Source organism: Acanthisitta chloris, unplaced genomic scaffold (genome assembly GCF_000695815.1).
Source record: "Acanthisitta chloris isolate BGI_N310 unplaced genomic scaffold, ASM69581v1 scaffold2747, whole genome shotgun sequence".
Classification (NCBI taxonomy): domain Eukaryota; kingdom Metazoa; phylum Chordata; class Aves; order Passeriformes; family Acanthisittidae; genus Acanthisitta; species Acanthisitta chloris.
Genome location: NW_008681905.1, coordinates 39,054 through 57,189, shown reverse-complemented (window position 1 = coordinate 57,189; position 18,136 = coordinate 39,054). Strand labels below are relative to the sequence as shown.

Sequence of the window (18,136 nt, the reverse complement as noted above, 5' to 3'; positions counted from 1 at the left end):
TGCCTGCAGTACTTAAGCTCTGTGGATTGAAGAAAGAAGGGCATAAGAGGATATTGCTAACAAAATAAATCATAGCTTTAGCTTTTTACAGCAGATTATCTGGGAAGAGGGTCTCTTCAGTGGGAGTAAAGCTTGTCCCTTGCACGGTGATTAAACTGTACTAAAAGTCATAGAACTATTCAGGCTTCTCTCACCAAAGATATGTTTCTTCCAGTCTTTTCTTAGCCTTTGGCATAGTCTAGGTCTTGGCACTCTTTCTGTGAAGAGATGCTGTCATTCCCTTCTTTTCCTCCATTCATTCCTTGCTTTGCAAGAAAGGAAGCTAATTCATGTAGGTGGGTAGCATGATATTCTTCCTTCTGCCCACTTTTGCAAGAAGATAGACAATGATTCACTGAGATGCTTTTCACATCAAAATTAACTATAAAGACCAGTGTAGTCCATGAGAAGAGATGGTATTTCCTGGTAGATTTTACTGAACTGGCATCAGTTGTAGGTACCATTGCAACTAGATTGGATAAAGTTTTTGCCACACGAGTGTGCAGTAATTTTTTCCCTCATTTATAACTTATGAAGGACATTGTGATTACAGATACTAGTTTAACCTTCAGGACAGCCTTCAAGTCTGGCATTCTCCTGGGACTTTTTTGAAAGGGGATGGTTGGCTAGTGGTGTCACTTGGCTTTGGTTTGTGGCCTGTCATTTGGACCACGTGCAGAGATTGATCAGACTTGCACGGCCTCAAATCTTTACTATCTTGTAATGTGACATATAAGGTGCTTGGATACTCTCCTTCCAGCTTCTGCAGTGACAAAGGTAACCCTGCTGTCAATCACACATGTTCAGTTGTGGTGGTGAAGACATCAGTGGGACCAGGCATAGAAAATGAACTCCCATGTGTCTACAATTGAGGTCATAAATTGCAGCAATAGATGATATAAATAAAATAGCAATAAAAGTTTTCTGATTATAAACATAGTCAAATATCGCTTGCCTAGGGATGCTGTATAATGTGGGATATGCAACACTTAGTTTGCAAATATCCTTAAAACTGGGTTAAAGAAACCTCTTTAAGAAATTTACTTAGATGTACATAATGTACCTTCAGCAAAGGAATGAGTTAGAAGAACTACTAACATTTCTTTAGCTCTAGTTTTTGAAATTTATTAAATATGTTGACCAAGCTCTGTAAATATTCTGGCATATTTTCCATATGTTCACCTGTAAGAAATGATGTTTTGGAAAATCAGTGTAGAAAATTTTTCCCTAAACCATTGGGTAATTTGAATGAATTAATTCTCCTGAGTTTTCCAGGATTTGAGGGCTTCTTTTTCAATATGCCTGTTGAGAATGTGAAGGGGTTTGACGACATGGGTCTATGTGTGATAACACAGCTTTACGCATGGCAAATGTATGTGGTTTTGTTCAATGCATAGGAAACAACGTTATGAGGACCATCCATGGTGTAGGAGAGATGATGACCCAAATGGTGCTGAGCAGAGGATCTATATTTCCCATTAGTACCCCTGATATACAGCCAAGCATTCACCCAAGCAAGCAAGCCAGCACCTCAGACAGTGAAGATGTGATCGTAATGGACACCAAACTGAAAATCATTGAGATTTTGCAGGTAATAATGGTTGGTGGAATATTACATGGCAGTCATTCACATAGTGGCAAGTTCTCTTACCTACATTCTTACTATTCACTGGGCTGTTCATCGTAAAAATAACTCTTATATGAGGAAGAATGCTCCTCTGTGTGAACAGTTGTACAGTTGTGGTCCTCATTCTGCTGTACCTACCTCACTTTTGAAGGAATGAGATGCTGTAGAAACTGTCACTATGACTGTGAAAAGACAGAACTTATCCTGTAATGTTTTCTGAAGACAGTGTCTGTTCCCAGTTTCTCTAACATTTATTTTATGCTGGGGTAGTTGCTTAACTTTAGTATTTGACTCTTCTGTTGCAGTAGTTGGATGAAGGGCAGAATTGGACCCAGACCCGCTGAAGTTGTGCAAGGCTGCACAGTTTTGAAGTGCATTTCAGATTTCCACTGTTAGGTTGAGAACAGTCTGTGGGCTGCTGTGATTTTCTCCCAGCTGACCCCCAAGCTGTATGACACTAGCATGCCTCCTGAGGCACAATTTTCACCTTGTGCTATTAATAAGTGAAGTGGCATACGTTTGCTCTGCCTATCAAATCCCAGTTTCCACAACCCTTATGCCCTGAGGGAATGTTTCAGTGCTTTCTATAAATGCTGTGGATCCGTTGGTACCATTGTCAGTACCACTGTCACTTTTGAAGGAGTCTATTTGTTCTGACTGCTCATTAGTGCTTTCGATTACTCTAATTACTTGTCACTGAAAGGCTATCAATTGTGTATCCTCAGTACTGCATTCTTTGGTTCCAGGGCTCCTTTAGTTTAAAGGTTATAGTGAAGGACAGAGTCTTATGAAGTTAGATCACCTAAATAATACTATTCAGGTGTATGGCTTCTCATTTTCATTTGTTCTTAGGACTGAATTTCTCTCCATACTGTCTTGCTTTACTGGTCAATGCCTAGGAGGATGATTTCAGGACACCAATCTTGTCCTGTGCATTCCCTGAGAGAGTTACATTTTGTCTCATCCTTTCCTTTCTCACAGCACATTCAGTGCAAGAACACCCAAGATTGGAGAGCATTTAATCCTAATTTGTTACTTAACCTGTTGCTTATTAGTTATGGATTAGTCACATGGTCAAATTACTGCAGATTAGCAAATTGTCATATGCTGGATGAATCCCAGTAAATGTGCATGTATGTGATCCTAGCTTACAAGAAATACAAAATAATTTGGTTTCAATTAATATGCAATGAAGGAGGATTAATTTAAATCACATTACCTTTCATTACTTATTGTGTTATTACTCCAAAGGCAAGTAAGACTATTTTAGGTTTATTGTATTCATTGTATTATCATGCATAGCTGCTACAATGGTGATTAAAGCTATTCTATTGTAAGAGATATTTCAGTTTATAATAATTTAATTCTCAATATATTCTACTGCTTAAATGAAGGTTTTTTTGCTTACAAGTTTCCATTCTGCCATCAGCCAGATGAAACAGATGGCCTGATAGACTTAGTTCACTGTGTGTGGACTTGAGAAATTTTTATTTTTATAAATCTTACATGTGCAATTACAGGGTAACTCAATCATGTAACCAAAAAACACAAATCCTATTACAATGGGGGACCATGTTCGACTTTAGTTACAGGTCAAAGAAACAGTTTGCCCCATTTGCTAAGTCACCTTTCAGATCACCTGTTGCCTCAGCCTTGGTAGTGAAACCTATGTGCTTTCATCCCCACTGGTTGTAAAATACCTTAAATGATCCTAAACCTGTTTGATTATGTGTTTGCATTTCCTGTGGGCAAGGAGCATCCGTGTGGGAAACACTGAAACTCTGTCCATGGGCAGTCAGATGTTGAAGTGTTGGAAGTATAAATGTCAGTCCTTAAACTGGTACTAATGTTTCCAGCTGAGGTATTTTCCACACTATTCCAATATAAAAGCAACACTTCAGCTCTGATGCAAGATTTTTCCTGGATGCATTTCCAATTTCACAGCTGAGGAACAAAAGGGTATCTCTTGGGTAACTGAGAGGGTGAGCCTTGAGCAGGATGTCTTTGCTCTCTTCCCACTCCAATTGTTATCTTTGTGGGGCATTGGAAGTCCAGCTGAAATGTGAAATAATTGGTTTCAACATGGGTCTGAACATACTGATCTGGCTTGCAGTGAGGACAGGGCAGTGTGCTGGAGCCCCTGGACACATCCAGTCTGCTGCTTAGCATTCAGCAGCTAATAGGGCAGAGCTCAATATGTCTCAGGATGGTTAGAGTGAAGAAAGAAATCACAGAAAACTGATGAATGTAACGGATTCCTTTTTCTGTAGTGGACATTTACTTAAAATAATTTCCTTAATAATTTGCTTGAAACAATGATGTATCCCTGTATGTTCCACCACAGAAGAATCCTAACCCATGTTATCAAATTGCAGGAGGAAAATCTTATTTAAAACCCGTTTTTTTCTTGTAGTTTATTCTCAGTGTTAGACTGGACTACAGAATATCCTACATGCTGTCTATCTACAAGAGAGAGTTTGGGGAAAACAATGAAACTGTTGATTGCTCTACAACATCCCCACCTGACACACCAGGAGTTGCCTCAGGTAAATGTCTCTATTTTGTCACAATGTAAAATAATCCTGTGTAGATGACTGAAAAGAATGAATTTAACCACACCAGAAACACATACATTGCTGGCAGTTGAAAAGCTTGTGGAAAAAATGAAAATTTTAAGGAATTCCACAAAAATGTTTTTGCTAGACTGTTCCTCTAACAAACATGGGATTCCATTTTCCCATGATGATATTTTGCTCTCTTATTTGTACTCTTCCCAAAACTCTGGAGAATGAGAAATGGAGTGCTAGATCATGAAGAATGTTTGGGGTTGAATGAGGACAGATTGAGGTGAGGTGAATATGGTACAGGAATGGAGTGGCTTTCCGGGGAGCCTCCCCATGCACACACAACTGCTTAAAAGGTCTGTGTGTACCTGCAAGTAGGGGAGAGCTGCTCCAATTGGAGGTGAGCACATATATAATATAAGGGTACTAAAGCTGGAAGTAATAAGTTATATTAAAGCTGTTCTAAAGGAAAATGTGAGTGTGGTAAATTATTTGGTTTATGATAAATAGTCTAAAGTTTGTGCATATGCTTTGTTGGGGTTGACTCATGTAATAAAAAATGTAGAAGCTTCATAATCTGTGCCATTTGTGGGTCACTGCTGGTGGTTAGTAGTGCTACTAGCACCACAGGGCTTTGATTTGTCACTACAATTTGTCTCTTTCTCAGTAGTGGAATAGTAATACAAAATTTAACTCTGCCTCATCTCCTGTTTCTTCCTTGCTGCTCTTGCAGACAGTGAATTTTACCTAGCTGAGGAATGAATAATTAGACCTCTGCTGTAAAGAGGAGCAGAGTTCCATTTTGCTGCGCAGATTAAACAATGATCACTGGGTTTTGTTTTGTTTTTTAAATTTTGATTTCGATTTTTTTTTTCCAGCAATTGTTCCTGACATAGATGAAATTGCAGCTCAGGCTGAAACCATGTTTGCTGGCAGGTATATTCTCTAAACTTTCACCCCTGTGTGTATACATATACATGTTTGTTCATGTGGATATTTCTCATGGACAGTGTCTGATCATTCTGTGCTTATATTCATTCATACCCTTTCTCTTTCTTTGGCTGCTTGTTATTGCATAACCTATACACAGACAGAAATGTGCCAGAAAAGACCTGGATTTCAAACAAGATAACAGCCCAGTTGGTCTGGATGGCTGTGGGGTAGGAAATGATCACCCTCTTAGTTGTAAGATAGTCGCTAGAAGGTTTTTTATCATGTTCCCAAAAGCAGCTGGGGAATGGTGTACAAGAATTTTGGGCTAAAAGACAGTATTTATTTTTCTTACAATGCCTCACATGGATGCTTCTAAAGAAAGACTTTTTTTCCTGCTGTGCCTTATGGCTGTAACCCCAAATTTCTTGGATCAGTAGGTTACTGTTGACCTTCAGTATTTCTCATAGACCACATGACCTTTTGTCATTGCGTTTTGTGTTTGAACATACTTTAAAAATTATGTCAACAATAATGTCTTTCTTATGACTCCTCAAATCACGAGTGGACCACTTGCCATGATCTTCTGGACCACCAGAGGCCTGTAGATCACAAGTTATGCTTGCAGAGTTTTGGAAGAGATTGCAACAATGTGTGAACAGTAAAAAAAAAAGCATGGAAAATACTCACACTGGAGAGTTATTACCATTATCACTATATTGGTTTAATTTTATGGGTATAATTATAATTATACCAGTAAAAATTAATTCCATTTAGACAAGGCCATAGACTTGAAAGTTTTTCTTGGAGCTAGGGAGAAGGATCCACATTATGGGCACTGTGATCTTTCGTCTCTCAGTCCCTTATGCGCTCTCGAACTTTACCAGCACAAGCAATGCCTCCAGTCCTCTCCCTGAACTCCCATAATGTAAAACAACACACAGCCCTTGGCATCTGCATCTTTAAAATGAACAGAGAGACCGAATGGTTTCTTGGAAACATTATTTCTGCTTTGATATGTTAAGTGTAAATCTGCTTTCTGCCATTCCACATTATGAATATGATTCTAGAAATATGATGCTTTTGGCAATTCTTACTATTTTTGATCTTATTTTTTCTTAAATGAAATTTTAATAGCAGCTGAAAAGGGAAGAAGTGAAAAGGAAAGGGTCAAATTAATATGTGGTGAAACGAGGTTTGCTTCAATTAATTTGGACTGGGGATGAGCTTGGTACAACTTATCTGAAACATAAATGAATGTTTTTGCAATAGGGATTTTAATAACAATATTTGACACATTTCATATATACTTACTTTCATTCTATAGTGTCCATTCCACTACAAGATTGCTGCAACAACGCATACCTGTAGGATAGTCCTTATAAAATATGTTAAAGTGATACTTATAGTTTCCTTCCTGCAGTGTATTTGATTTGGTTTTAAGAGCTCTGTCAAATGAAGATTGTGTGTATAGGCATATTTATGTCAAAAGATCTGATTTTATCTTGTTTATTTTACTTTATTTGGTCCTTTCACCCATTTCTGTTGCAGGAAGGAGAAGAATGCTGTTCAGCTCGATGATGAAGGGGGCAGAACTTTTTTACGGGTCCTCATTCACCTCATCATGCATGACTACCCTCCACTGCTCTCAGGTGCTCTGCACCTGCTGTTTAAGCACTTCAGCCAGAGAGCAGAAGTTCTGCAAGCATTTAAACAGGTATGGATGGGCACAGCATTGTTCCAGGAAACTGAATGCAGGGAGTCTTTCCAAAGGCTGCTTTGCTACCTAAACTGCTGTTTGCTGCATGACAGTGTTATTTCCTTAGATGTCCAGTAGCAGCAGACTTCTTTTTTTTTTTTATTAGATATGACCGTGTGTCCTAGTGTATATTAGAGCTGTGTTTTTTTTTTATATAACTATTATAATATATAACTATTATATTATATAACTATAATAATAATATAGTAATAATAATATAGCATTGCATCCACTGGGTAAAATGCAGGTATGTGGTGACAGCTGGACACATGCATCTCAGTGAGGCACGATGGAGTCAGTGCCTCATGGTCAGCAAGCAGTTTACTGGTGTCAGCAACAAGACTTTCCTGTCTTCGGGGCCAGTTAGGTTGGGTCTAAAGTTCTTCTGTTATGTTTGTAGTTCTAATTCAGGTGTCTGCACTGTGCTCCACTGCCTGATGCAGATGTGCCCAAGTATCAGGAAGGCAGTAAAGAGAGCAAAGCCTGTTTTCAGCTTTTATTCCTTCTCTTTGGTAATGGTGCATGTGCAGGCTCCATGTGTCAGTGGATTAGGATGGGGAGATCTGATGTCATGGGGCTGGATGACAGAGACATCTCTGTTACATAACCCTATATAACATATGTTGATAAGACCATTTGATGCTTATTTCAGGAGCTTGATAGCTTGTTGTCTCATCGTTATGTAAGATGGGGAGGTTTCTCTTGTTTAAAAACAGATGAATGATAAAGACCTGAAAAGCTTTTGTTGAATGTTTTTGTTGTGTAGCATAATGGCCTCCCACCAGGTATTTAAAGTTAGGCCATGCTGGTTGCATAAATAGCTGTTATTCCCAGGTGAGCAAGGACCAAGTGGCTTAAGGTGTTTTTGTAAAGGATGGAAAAGGCTGATTGAGAAATAAACATAGAGGACTGTATAAAACATGGAATATGAATGTCTGCAGAGGAGCAGCGTCCATAAATTCTGTAAAATAACAAGGTTTTGCTAAGCCAAGAGAGATGATGCTGAAAACTTTATATTACAAAATAGCAAATATTTGCCTGCACAGTGTGTGTTTTTTGTTTTAAAAAAGGACATCCCTATCAGTGTTCTTGTCTGCCATGTGACCTTAATCTTTTACATAAGTGTGATTTCTTAATAGTGCTATTGATTTACTGTAAAGATTGTTATTACTTTTTTTGGAGCATTATCCTCATTAACAGTCTTGGTTGAACAGAGAATGTTACAAAGAAGGAAAATGTGTAGGTCATGCTAAATCAAGAGCTACAAATAATGGTGAAAAACCCCAGATAATTTGAGCAGTACAAAAAAATAAAAAGAAAAAATGGGATTAATCTTAGTAAGAGGAAACCACTCGGTGAGAAGTTACATGAACCTGTAAGTCAGTTTGTGAGCTATAGTCAAATGATTTTTTTCTAGACTGGCCTGAACAGTGTTAAAATCTGTTATTTTTCAGTATTTGACTTTGGTGATGTCGGTGACCATGGAAATTGCTGACCATTCTGACTTTTCTTTGGATGTCTTGATTCCTTGTTATATCATCCTTTTTTTCCCCTTTTCCTTCTGAGGTACTGTGCTGAAGGATTAGCTATTTCTAACTGTATTTCTTTAATAGCATGTAATTGTCTTGTTTTAATGCCATGAGGAGCATAATCAGTGCAACAGAGCTCACTCTGCGTAGAACTCAAGAGGTTGTAAATCTGCTTGGGCTGAAAATGTTTTGGAGTGTATTAAGGAAGGCAAGAAAATGTTGTGAACGTTATAACTATCCTGTTTTGGGCAACTACAGTCTCTGTCTCTGTTAAAGGCTTTTGATGAATGGGGGCTAAAAAGCCTGTGTGTGCCATGCTTCAATTTCCTAGGGAAGGTTACATAAAGCACATGAAAAGAGAGGCTTAGAATGGGAACTGTCAAGCAAATTACCCAGGCATAAGTGCTGGTGCTACTGCTGTAATAGCTTTACAATTTTCTGCATTTCCAGGTTCAGTTGCTGGTGTCCAATCAAGATGTGGACAACTACAAGCAAATCAAGGCTGATCTTGATCAGCTGCGTCTGACTGTAGAAAAATCAGAATTGTGGGTTGAGAAGAGCAGCAATTATGAGAGTGGAGAGGTGGGCGACAATCAGACCAAAGGGGGAGAAGAGCCAATGGAGGTGGGTTTAAAGCCTTTGCTGTTAGAATTGTTTCAATATTGATAGGTAGCTTAATGAACAGCTGCAAAATTGTGGTCTGGTTAACCAAAGTAGCAAAGTGAGAATGTGCACTGTTCTGGCTAAGCTTTAGGAATAGACAGAAAAGGAAATAAAACTTCTTTTATCAATCTGTTCAGCAGTTTCTCCTGCTGCTTTCAGTAATTGTGTTATGTCACAGATTTGCCTTCCTTTCTGGGTAGCGAGCAAACCACAGTGTATGGCAGCACTTTGTGGCCAGGGAAGCAATCTAGAAATCATGTGTTGGAAATTGTGTTGACTTGCTGGAAGAAAAATGGAGTGGATAGTGTTCCGGCACCTAAGGGAGAGGAGTGCGATCAAACCCATATTTTCAAGCATCAGGAGTAATTCTACTCTTCACCAATCTAAGACTGACCTAAGAATGTTGAACTTTTATAGGAGACCTAATTTTTTTGAGTTTTTGGCCCTTGTCATACTACACTTTTGGGATATACTGTGATTTGAGAAACTTTAGAACTTGAATCTGGCTTTTTTAAATTTTGGGTTTCAGTGAAAAATGAGGTCATCGTGTAATCACTTACTTGTCATTTACTCATGTAAAGACTTAACAGTGTAAGTCTTTAAGAAAACAAAGTGTTGCAAGAGTTGCAATGATTTGAGGTTTGCTAACAGTAGAGAGAGCAGGCTGTCCCACCAAGATCTATTCCCACTCCCATTTTCATCAGAGGAAATGAGGAGAGATGAACCACAGCACTTCTCTTCCATGCTAGAGTCCTCCCTGGTGTCAAGAAAAATGGTCCAGGAACACACCAGTGGAAGCTTAGTAGGAAGCCAAGTGGAGATTCTACAGCATTGTGAAGCTCATGCATTGAGGGAAAGTTGGAGCCATCAAGAACAGAGAGGATGTTTGCAGATATCTATGACATACACTTGGCCTTTTAGATGGGAAAGCAGATTCTTGGTGGCTTCTTATGGGGGCAAATCCAACACAAGGGAGAATCCCAATTTCTTATGACAGTATAGGTCCTACTCTTTCTCTGATCTAAAGCTGAATTTAGTGGTGTCAGAACTAGAGAGGAATCTGGACTTTATGATCTTAAAATTTCTTTCCTCAAGCATAGCTCTAGTAGGAAAGAAAATGTTCCTTTATGTATTTAATGAATGGAAAAGGTAATGCTGAAACAGGATACAGAATTGCAGCAGGATATTTACAAGGTTGTTCAGCTGTAATGCATTTTAAAAGTGTAATAAGATCCTTTATATTCCTATGGACAGCAAAGAAACTCCAGGAAGAGTGGGCAAAGCAATGTACTTGAAACAGAGGCATCTCTCAATGGGATATTTTCAGTGTTTTTTTCCCACGAGGCATCCCTGGGTCTGTATGGATTAGCAGTGCTTCAGTGGATGCACAATATTATCTCTGGCAGATCTGAGAGATTATTGTATCAGAACAGCAATATGTAATCTGCTGGTTAGATCATCTGGTGGTAATTCCCTGAGAGCTGTGCCAGGTTACAATAGCTCAGAATCTGGTCCATTATTTTTCCCGTGAAATTATTTTTTAACAGTGAAGAAATGTGTTAGACAGTCAATACTCTCTTTGAGATCCTAAGTCAGATGTAAGAGGTGAGGTGCTGGTCATAACCTACAGTGTGTGAACCAGGTGGCTAGCTTCAAGCAGATTAAAAATCCCATGAGATCCATGCTTTCTTGGAATGGATACTGGATATTCAGTGCTGAGCTGGATGAACCTCTAGGCCTTTAGGGAATATGCTTCATTTGCCTGTGCTTAATTTTTCCCAAACAACATTAGAATGCACAAAAAGGCTTAAATTACATTCCAGAACACTCTTATGTTAAGCCTAAATTTCTGTCCTCACCCAACACATTGAAAGATTTTTAAAATGTCCAATATATGTTGCTGCCTTCAGGCTTCTGAGTCTTTTTGGGCAACCATTTCCACCTTTCTATTCAAACCTGATGGGCTAGAAACTTACTTTTTTTTTTTTTTTTGGCAGTCATATGACCCCACAAATGGGATTTGTAGAAAAAAAAAGCCTTGTTCTTCTAAAGTATCTAGCACTCTCCACAAGAAAAATGGCAAATCTTATGTCCATGCAGGATCTCTTGATCCAAACTGGAGATCAGTTATAGGAAATAGTGCTTGGGGTTAGGTCAGACATAAACTGGATACCATATAGGGTTAGGAGCAAATGCTGAAAATGACCTCACAAAACTGAGCTGTGCTTGAGAAGGGAAAAGCAGATAAAACTTGTTCACTTGCTTCTCTCTAGTAATGGTGTTCTGAGTCTGTATAGATACCATGGACTATGAAAAGTGTGGTCTTTGTTGTCCTGTCCCTGGAGTGGTCTCATTGGTGGTGTAGCACCAGAAACACAGCTCTGAGGAGGAGAAATAGGTTAAGTGAAAGGACCCTTGGGTGAAGCTGGAAGACAGTGCAGTGGCATTTATGGAGCTTCTCCTCTTTGTCATCTGCTGATAAAGATCAGTGCTGTTTCAAGTGGTCTAAGCTTTCAGCACCCTTAAGCTCCTGGACTTCCCTTGCTCTCTCCCTTTTCTGGTCTGTTGCAGTTTGCTTTGGTTCTGGGGGTGTTTAAACAAATATCGTATATAGGTTGAGGTTGTGAACTGAAGCTTCTGAGAGGGTTCCTCATTCCCCTGGTCAATAAATACAGCCTGTGGGGTGCAAAGCTGTGCCACAGGGACCCTGAGGAGTGCCTTGCACTGCTGTCCTGCTGGGATGAGTGAGACTGTGGCAATTGCAGGGAACTGCTGAGACTGGATGCTGGAATCTGGGCCTCAATTTGGGGGCTAGAAAGAAAGGAGCCAAAGACTGACACAGAGTGGTATTCCAGGAATTTTATGAATAGAGGAAGCAGTCTTTTTCAGAAAATACCATTCCTAAAGGTGGGGTACTCAGCTGAGAACCCTTCTCAGTGAGATCTCTATGCCTCCCAGTCCCCTGTGGAGAATGTCTAAAAATGAGACAAGATATGAAACTGAGTCCCTTTGGTATCCCAGTGGTGTGATTACCTCTTGATAACTGCATCTCTGGCATACTCTTATGGGTTCAGTAAACAGTTTTTTATTTTGTTAAGAGAAAGGATAAATTCAGCAGTTTAATGCTGATCACTATTCCTAGATAAGACATAGAGTTCACATGGATTATAAAACTACTTTGATTGACGAAGAATGCTGATAAAGCTAACAGGTAAATTAATCTTGGTTAACCCACAGTCCCAGAACAGAGGAGGGTGGTTAATTATAGCAAAAAGCCTGAAATATCTTCCAAAGTATTGATTCAAACAGCTAGAGAGAAGGCAGCCTGCATACTAACAAACCTAAACAAATAAAAATCCACTCTTGTTACATAGATCAACAGGACCAGTGCTGACACTGTTATAAACAGCTTCCATGGCCAAATGGTGCAGCTGTTCTTACCTCACTGGAAATTAGGAGCAGATGGGATTTATAGAACTCCTCATCTTCACCATCAGCTAAGAAAGTTCAGGGAGAGGTTTCCAGACATATAAACATTCAGCTTGCCATGCACATGTGTGTTCTAGTGTAATTTCTCTTCTCTAGAACAGTCGGAAATTTGAGGACACAATGAAACTCAGAAGCACACCTGTTTCTTCTTTTTTTAATGTCATTACACTGGTTTACATCCTTGTGGTTATGCTGCGAGGCTGTCTTGAGGTCTGCTGCAGTTTTTCTACACGCTGAATAAGTTCAGCATCCAAAGTCCAGTCTTTCAATTCTTTGTGTTTCCAGGTAAGAAAGGCTTACCACAGCTGACAGCAGCAAAAATACCCAACACTGCCAGTATTCTTAGTGGCAGCATCTGTGTAGACGTTCTTCCGTGTTTTGGTTGAAAGGAAATGCATGGAAAGGTGCATGGGTGTTGGCAGTTACTTGCTGACTTGATTTCTGTTATTTATCATAACCAGCTGGGGCTTTCTAAGAGCCAAGACCCAGAGCATAGGGTGTCATGACTTCATGTTGCAGTTTAACAAATGGTTCCTATTTGCTTTTAACTTCTCTCCTGCATCACCCAGAGATAAAGACAGAAGCGTCCTCTTGGTGGGAGGAACATCTCTGATTTCCACATGCTACTTGTTCCTGTACTGCTGAGAACTCCACCCTACTTTTCTCAACTGCAGAGGTTGTCTTAAGCTCCTTCTCCAGACTCTTTAGTGTTTACATACACAGAGTTTGTAATCTTTCCATCTGTATTACAGATTTTTGGAACACGTGGTCACTGCTGAAATACACTCAGGGTCCATATTCTCACAGTATTTGAATTCCTTGGGATGTCTAGTCTATGTTTTAGGGACATATTCTTCTTTAGGGTGATCAGAAGCATGAAGACATAGAGTAATTGCCCCAAATTACATTGGAAATTTGAAACAAAGGAAGGAGTTGACTGTGAATCTTCACTCACTGGACTGATGGATAAAGAATAAATTAATCTTTTTCTTTATTATCTGTGTTATATCAATTCCTTATCAGTTGCAGGAATACTTCTTCAGTTGCTGTTATTAAATACAATTAGTTCATGTTGAGGAAATTGCAATAAATCTCCACTTGTCATGTGTTCTTTGTTACAGGAGTCAAACATTTTGAGTCCAATACAGGATGGGACCAAAAAACCCCAGATAGACAGCATTAAAAGCAATAACTACAGTATTGTTAAAGAGGTTGGTACATCTGCTAAGGAACTTGCTTGACATACTTCTTTGATAAGTAGATGCAGTAATTATTTTGAAAGAAAGGTTTTTTTGTTTGGTTTGGTGGGACATAACTGGTTCTTTGCTTGCTCACATGCTTATTTGTTTGTTTGTTTGTTTGTTTATAGATTTTGATTCGACTCAGCAAACTTTGTGTTCAGAATAAAAAATGTCGGAATCAACAGCAGCGACTGCTGAAAAATATGGGTGCCCACTTGGTAGTCTTGGACCTTTTGCAGATCCCCTATGAAAAGGTGATTCTCTTAACTTTAGTGGTAAAGAACATGAACTCAGTGAAGGGAAAGCCCTCAAGAGGCCCAGGAATCAATGCGAATATTTTGTAAAACTGAATTCAGGCAAATGTGGCAGAATCATGAAATGACGATGCCATTTTCTACCTTAAGAAGAATGGGTTTGGGCTCAGTTTCAGTATGGCTGCTACACAGAACAGGTTTGCTTGAGAACTGAAGTTTAATGCCTGGATGTCATGGCACTGTCATTCCTGCCCTCTTTCTTGAAATAGGCAAACCTTAGACCTGCACTCACTGCACAGTAAGAAGTATTGGTGTAACAGAGCTCCTGGCAGGGAACCTAAATCCCACTATTGGGTACTGATGTGAGTGCTATTGTAGACACATAAAATCGACCAAAAGCTTTCAAAGATCAAGTCTGAAATAACGTCTTTGTTTCTGTGGCAGTTGTCTCTAACCTAGTTCCACTTGCAATTTTTTCACAAGGTAATGTGATTTTGTACTGATTTAGTGGCATTGAGCATACAAATAAATGATCTGGATAGTCTTTTAAAGAGCACATCTTTCTAGATCTTATAGGAAGCATCAAGAGGAGATAAAATCTCTTCTGGGCTACACCCATTGATGTTATGATATAGACACTTGGGTTCAGCTGTTGTCAGTAAAATAGTGCTTGTCCATACAGGTGGTTCATCCAATCATAATTAGAATAAGATAGTAAGATATATGGAGATAATAAGATATAAGATATATAGAATAAGATAATTACATAAGAGGAACATAAGGGGACTACAAAAAGGGGAAGAAACTAGACATACATTTGTGTGGGAGTGTGTGTATGAACATATGTATCTGTGTAGGTGCAGACATATATCTGTTTCTGTACGTAGCTATACAAAAACCAAAGCTTTGCCAAAGCTTAAAATTAATTAGGCTAGAGAGTTTTTGGCTTTTTTGAAAATCAAGCCACTTTGCACTTTTTGAACTAGGAAATTATAACTACATATGAGGAAATCTTACTTTGAGTGTGTGCTCCTACATGTGATTTGCTACGGTCAAGTTGATTGAGAGTAAGGTACAGCCACTAAATGGACTCTGAAGGAAACTAGATCAGTTGTTTTTGCCTGAGGGGGAATTCCTGCCCTATAAAGGCTCAGGAGAATTGCTTTGTTCCTGGCTGAATTGACATTGTGTGGTTTTAACAAGTATGTTTAGCTATGCCCAGCTGATTTGGTTTGTCTTTTCTTCCTGCAGAGTGATGAAAAGATGAATGAAGTTATGAATCTAGCCCACACTTTCCTTCAGAATTTCTGTCGAGGAAATCCTCAGAATCAAGTTCTCCTCCACAAAAATCTCAACTTGTTCTTAACTCCAGGGGTAAGTATTTCATAGAATCATAGAATTTTAGGAGTTGGAATGGACCTTACAGATCATCTAGTCCCAACCCCCTGCCATGGGCAGGGACACCTCCCCACTAGACCAGGTTGCTCAAGGCCTCATCCAACCTGGCTTTGAACACTGCCAGGGTTGGGGCATCCACTACTTCCCTGGGCAACCTGTGCCAGTGTCTCATCACCCTCACAGTAAAAAGCTTTTTTCCAATATCTAATCTAAATTTCCCCTCATCCAGTTTGAACTCGTTACCCCTTGTACTGTCACTGCAGTTCCTAACACATAGTCCCTCTCCGGCTCCTTGTAGGCCCTTCAGATATTGAAAAGTTGCTATGAGGTCTCTTTGCAGTCTTCTCTTCTCCAGGCTGAACAGCCCCAATTTTGCTCCAACAGTTCCATGTCCTTCTTGTGTTGAGGGCACCAGAACTGCACGCAGTGTTCCAGTGGGGTCTCATGAGAGCAGAGTAGAGGGGGAGAGTCACCTCTTCCAACCTGCTGGCCACACTCCTTTTGATGCAGCCCAGGATTCAACTGGCTTTCTGGGCTGCTAGCACACATTTTAAGTAGAATATTATAACTGGAAATGAATTACTGTCTTTAGAATAGACCTCTTTGTCACAGTCCCTTTGTGTATATATGTACCTGTGTGTTTACAGATATCTTTATACAGGTTGACCCCTTGCTTGGTGGCAAATCTATGGAGCAAAACATGCTTTTATTATAAAGAGTGTGAGGATTAGGATTGAGGAGCCTGGCCAGCCAGTCGAGGGAGAGGATTGTCTTACTCAGCTCTGTGCTGGTGCAGTCTCACCTTTAGTCCTGGGGACAGTTTTGAGCACTACAATATAAGAAATATATTAAGCTATTAGAGAGTGTCCAAAGGAGGCTACGAAGATGGTGAGAGGCCTTGAGGGGAAGCCATGTGAGGAGCAGCTGAGGTCACTTGGTTTGTTCAGCCTGGAGAAGTGGAGACTGAGCTGTATGCAACTTCCTCATGAGGGGCAGCAAAAGGGCAGGCACTGACCTCTCCTGTCTGGCAACCAGTGACAGGACCTGAGGTAATGGTCTGAAGTTGTGTCAGGGGAGGTTTAGATTAGATATTAGGAAAAGGTTCTTCGCCCAGAGGGTGTTTGGGCACTGGAACAGCTCCCCAGGGCAATGCTCATGGTCACAGGCCTGACAGAGCTCAAGAAGCATTTGGACAATGCTCTCAGGCACATGGTGTGATTCTTGGGGCTGTGCAGGGCCAAGAGTTGGGACTCAGTGGTCCGTGTGGGTCTTTTCCAACTCCAAATATTTTGTGATTCTGTGATTCTCATAAGGCTCTTTTGATTTTAATCTGCTTAGCTCCTGGAAGCTGAAACCATGCGGCACATCTTCATGAATAATTACCTTCTGTGTAACGAAATTAGTGAACGAGTGGTGCAGCACTTTGTGCACTGCATCGAGACCCACGGGCGGCACGTGGAGTACCTGCGATTTCTGCAGACCATCGTGAAAGCAGATGGCAAATATGTGAAAAAATGCCAGGACATGGTAATGACAGAGGTAAGCGAAGGGTTCACGTGTTAATCACTCATGTATTTTGAGGTGGTTTTTTCTGCTCTTGATCCCAATGGGATGTAATGGCATCCACGCTTTAGAATTTTAAATGGTATCACAAATAATGAATATTTTAGCAGACATTTTGGGGAGTTTAATCTAATTTTGTAAGGCCATCTGTATAACTACTAGAAAGAAAACATGAGTGTTAGCATGGTGATACAGAGATGTCTATTTGTAGATGATGTAGCATGGAAATTTCAGAGTTACATAAACCGTCATTTTCCTGCACTGTAATTTAGGATCCCTTTTACCCACATTGTGGCATAGTTTTGCCATATGAGAGGCTCTTACCTATATGGATATGTCTAAATAGTGTTGTAGACCGTTTTTCAGCATGCAACAATTCTAGATATTAGTTTCTGTCTTTTTTTGTTTGCTTTGTTTTGTTCCAGAGCATCTCTGTGAGAGTCAGTAGAGCTACTCTAGCTAGATTCAGAATCTGACCCGGTAAATTCCACCAAATGGTTTGTGGGCAAATCTTTATGCCAGTAAAGTTCCTAGGAAAATACCTAATTGACTCCTCTGCAATTAGGATTTGATACGAAGTGAGCATGATAAATGAAGTCTTCAACTTGCAGACACCTGTGCATTTGGCTATAATCATGTTAATAGTTCAATGAGATAAGTGGGTAAAGCTGAATATGGTGAAAAGTCCTGGTAGGATCAGAGTCCAGGGAACATTTTTCTTTACTTTACCAAGTGCTTTTTGTTGTTGTTGGGGTTATTTTGTTGTTTTGGTGGTTTGGTTAGTTTGGGTTTTTTTTTTTTTTTTGTTTGGTTTGGGTTTTTTTTAAGACACATCTTCACAAAGAAATCACAGATAAAGTGGGTAAAGCTGAATATGGTGAAAAGTCCTGGTAGGATCAGAGTCCAGGGAACATTTTTCTTTACTTTACCAAGTGCTTTTTGTTGTTGTTGGGGTTATTTTGTTGTTTTGGTGGTTTGGTTAGTTTGGGTTTTTTTTTTTTTTTTGTTTGGTTTGGGTTTTTTTTAAGACACATCTTCACAAAGAAATCACAGATAAGCTCTAGCTACGGACAAAACTAA

General features: G+C 39.6%; 1 protein-coding gene across 1 annotated transcript in view; it reads left to right on the top strand.

Annotated features, from left to right (window-relative positions):
* Positions 1–18,136, top strand: part of LOC103805612 (inositol 1,4,5-trisphosphate receptor type 2) — a gene marked incomplete at its 3' end in the record, with an annotated part of 88,032 nt that overhangs the window by 44,419 nt on the left and 25,477 nt on the right. The window contains exons 18-28 of the mRNA XM_009078268.1: positions 108–110; positions 1,437–1,630; positions 4,080–4,212; positions 5,109–5,166; positions 6,712–6,877; positions 8,899–9,072; positions 9,910–9,925; positions 13,774–13,811; positions 13,970–14,095; positions 15,347–15,469; positions 16,832–17,032. Of these exons, the coding sequence (XP_009076516.1) occupies positions 108–110; positions 1,437–1,630; positions 4,080–4,212; positions 5,109–5,166; positions 6,712–6,877; positions 8,899–9,072; positions 9,910–9,925; positions 13,774–13,811; positions 13,970–14,095; positions 15,347–15,469; positions 16,832–17,032 (1,232 nt within the window). The remainder of the gene's footprint in view (positions 1–107; positions 111–1,436; positions 1,631–4,079; positions 4,213–5,108; positions 5,167–6,711; positions 6,878–8,898; positions 9,073–9,909; positions 9,926–13,773; positions 13,812–13,969; positions 14,096–15,346; positions 15,470–16,831; positions 17,033–18,136) is intronic.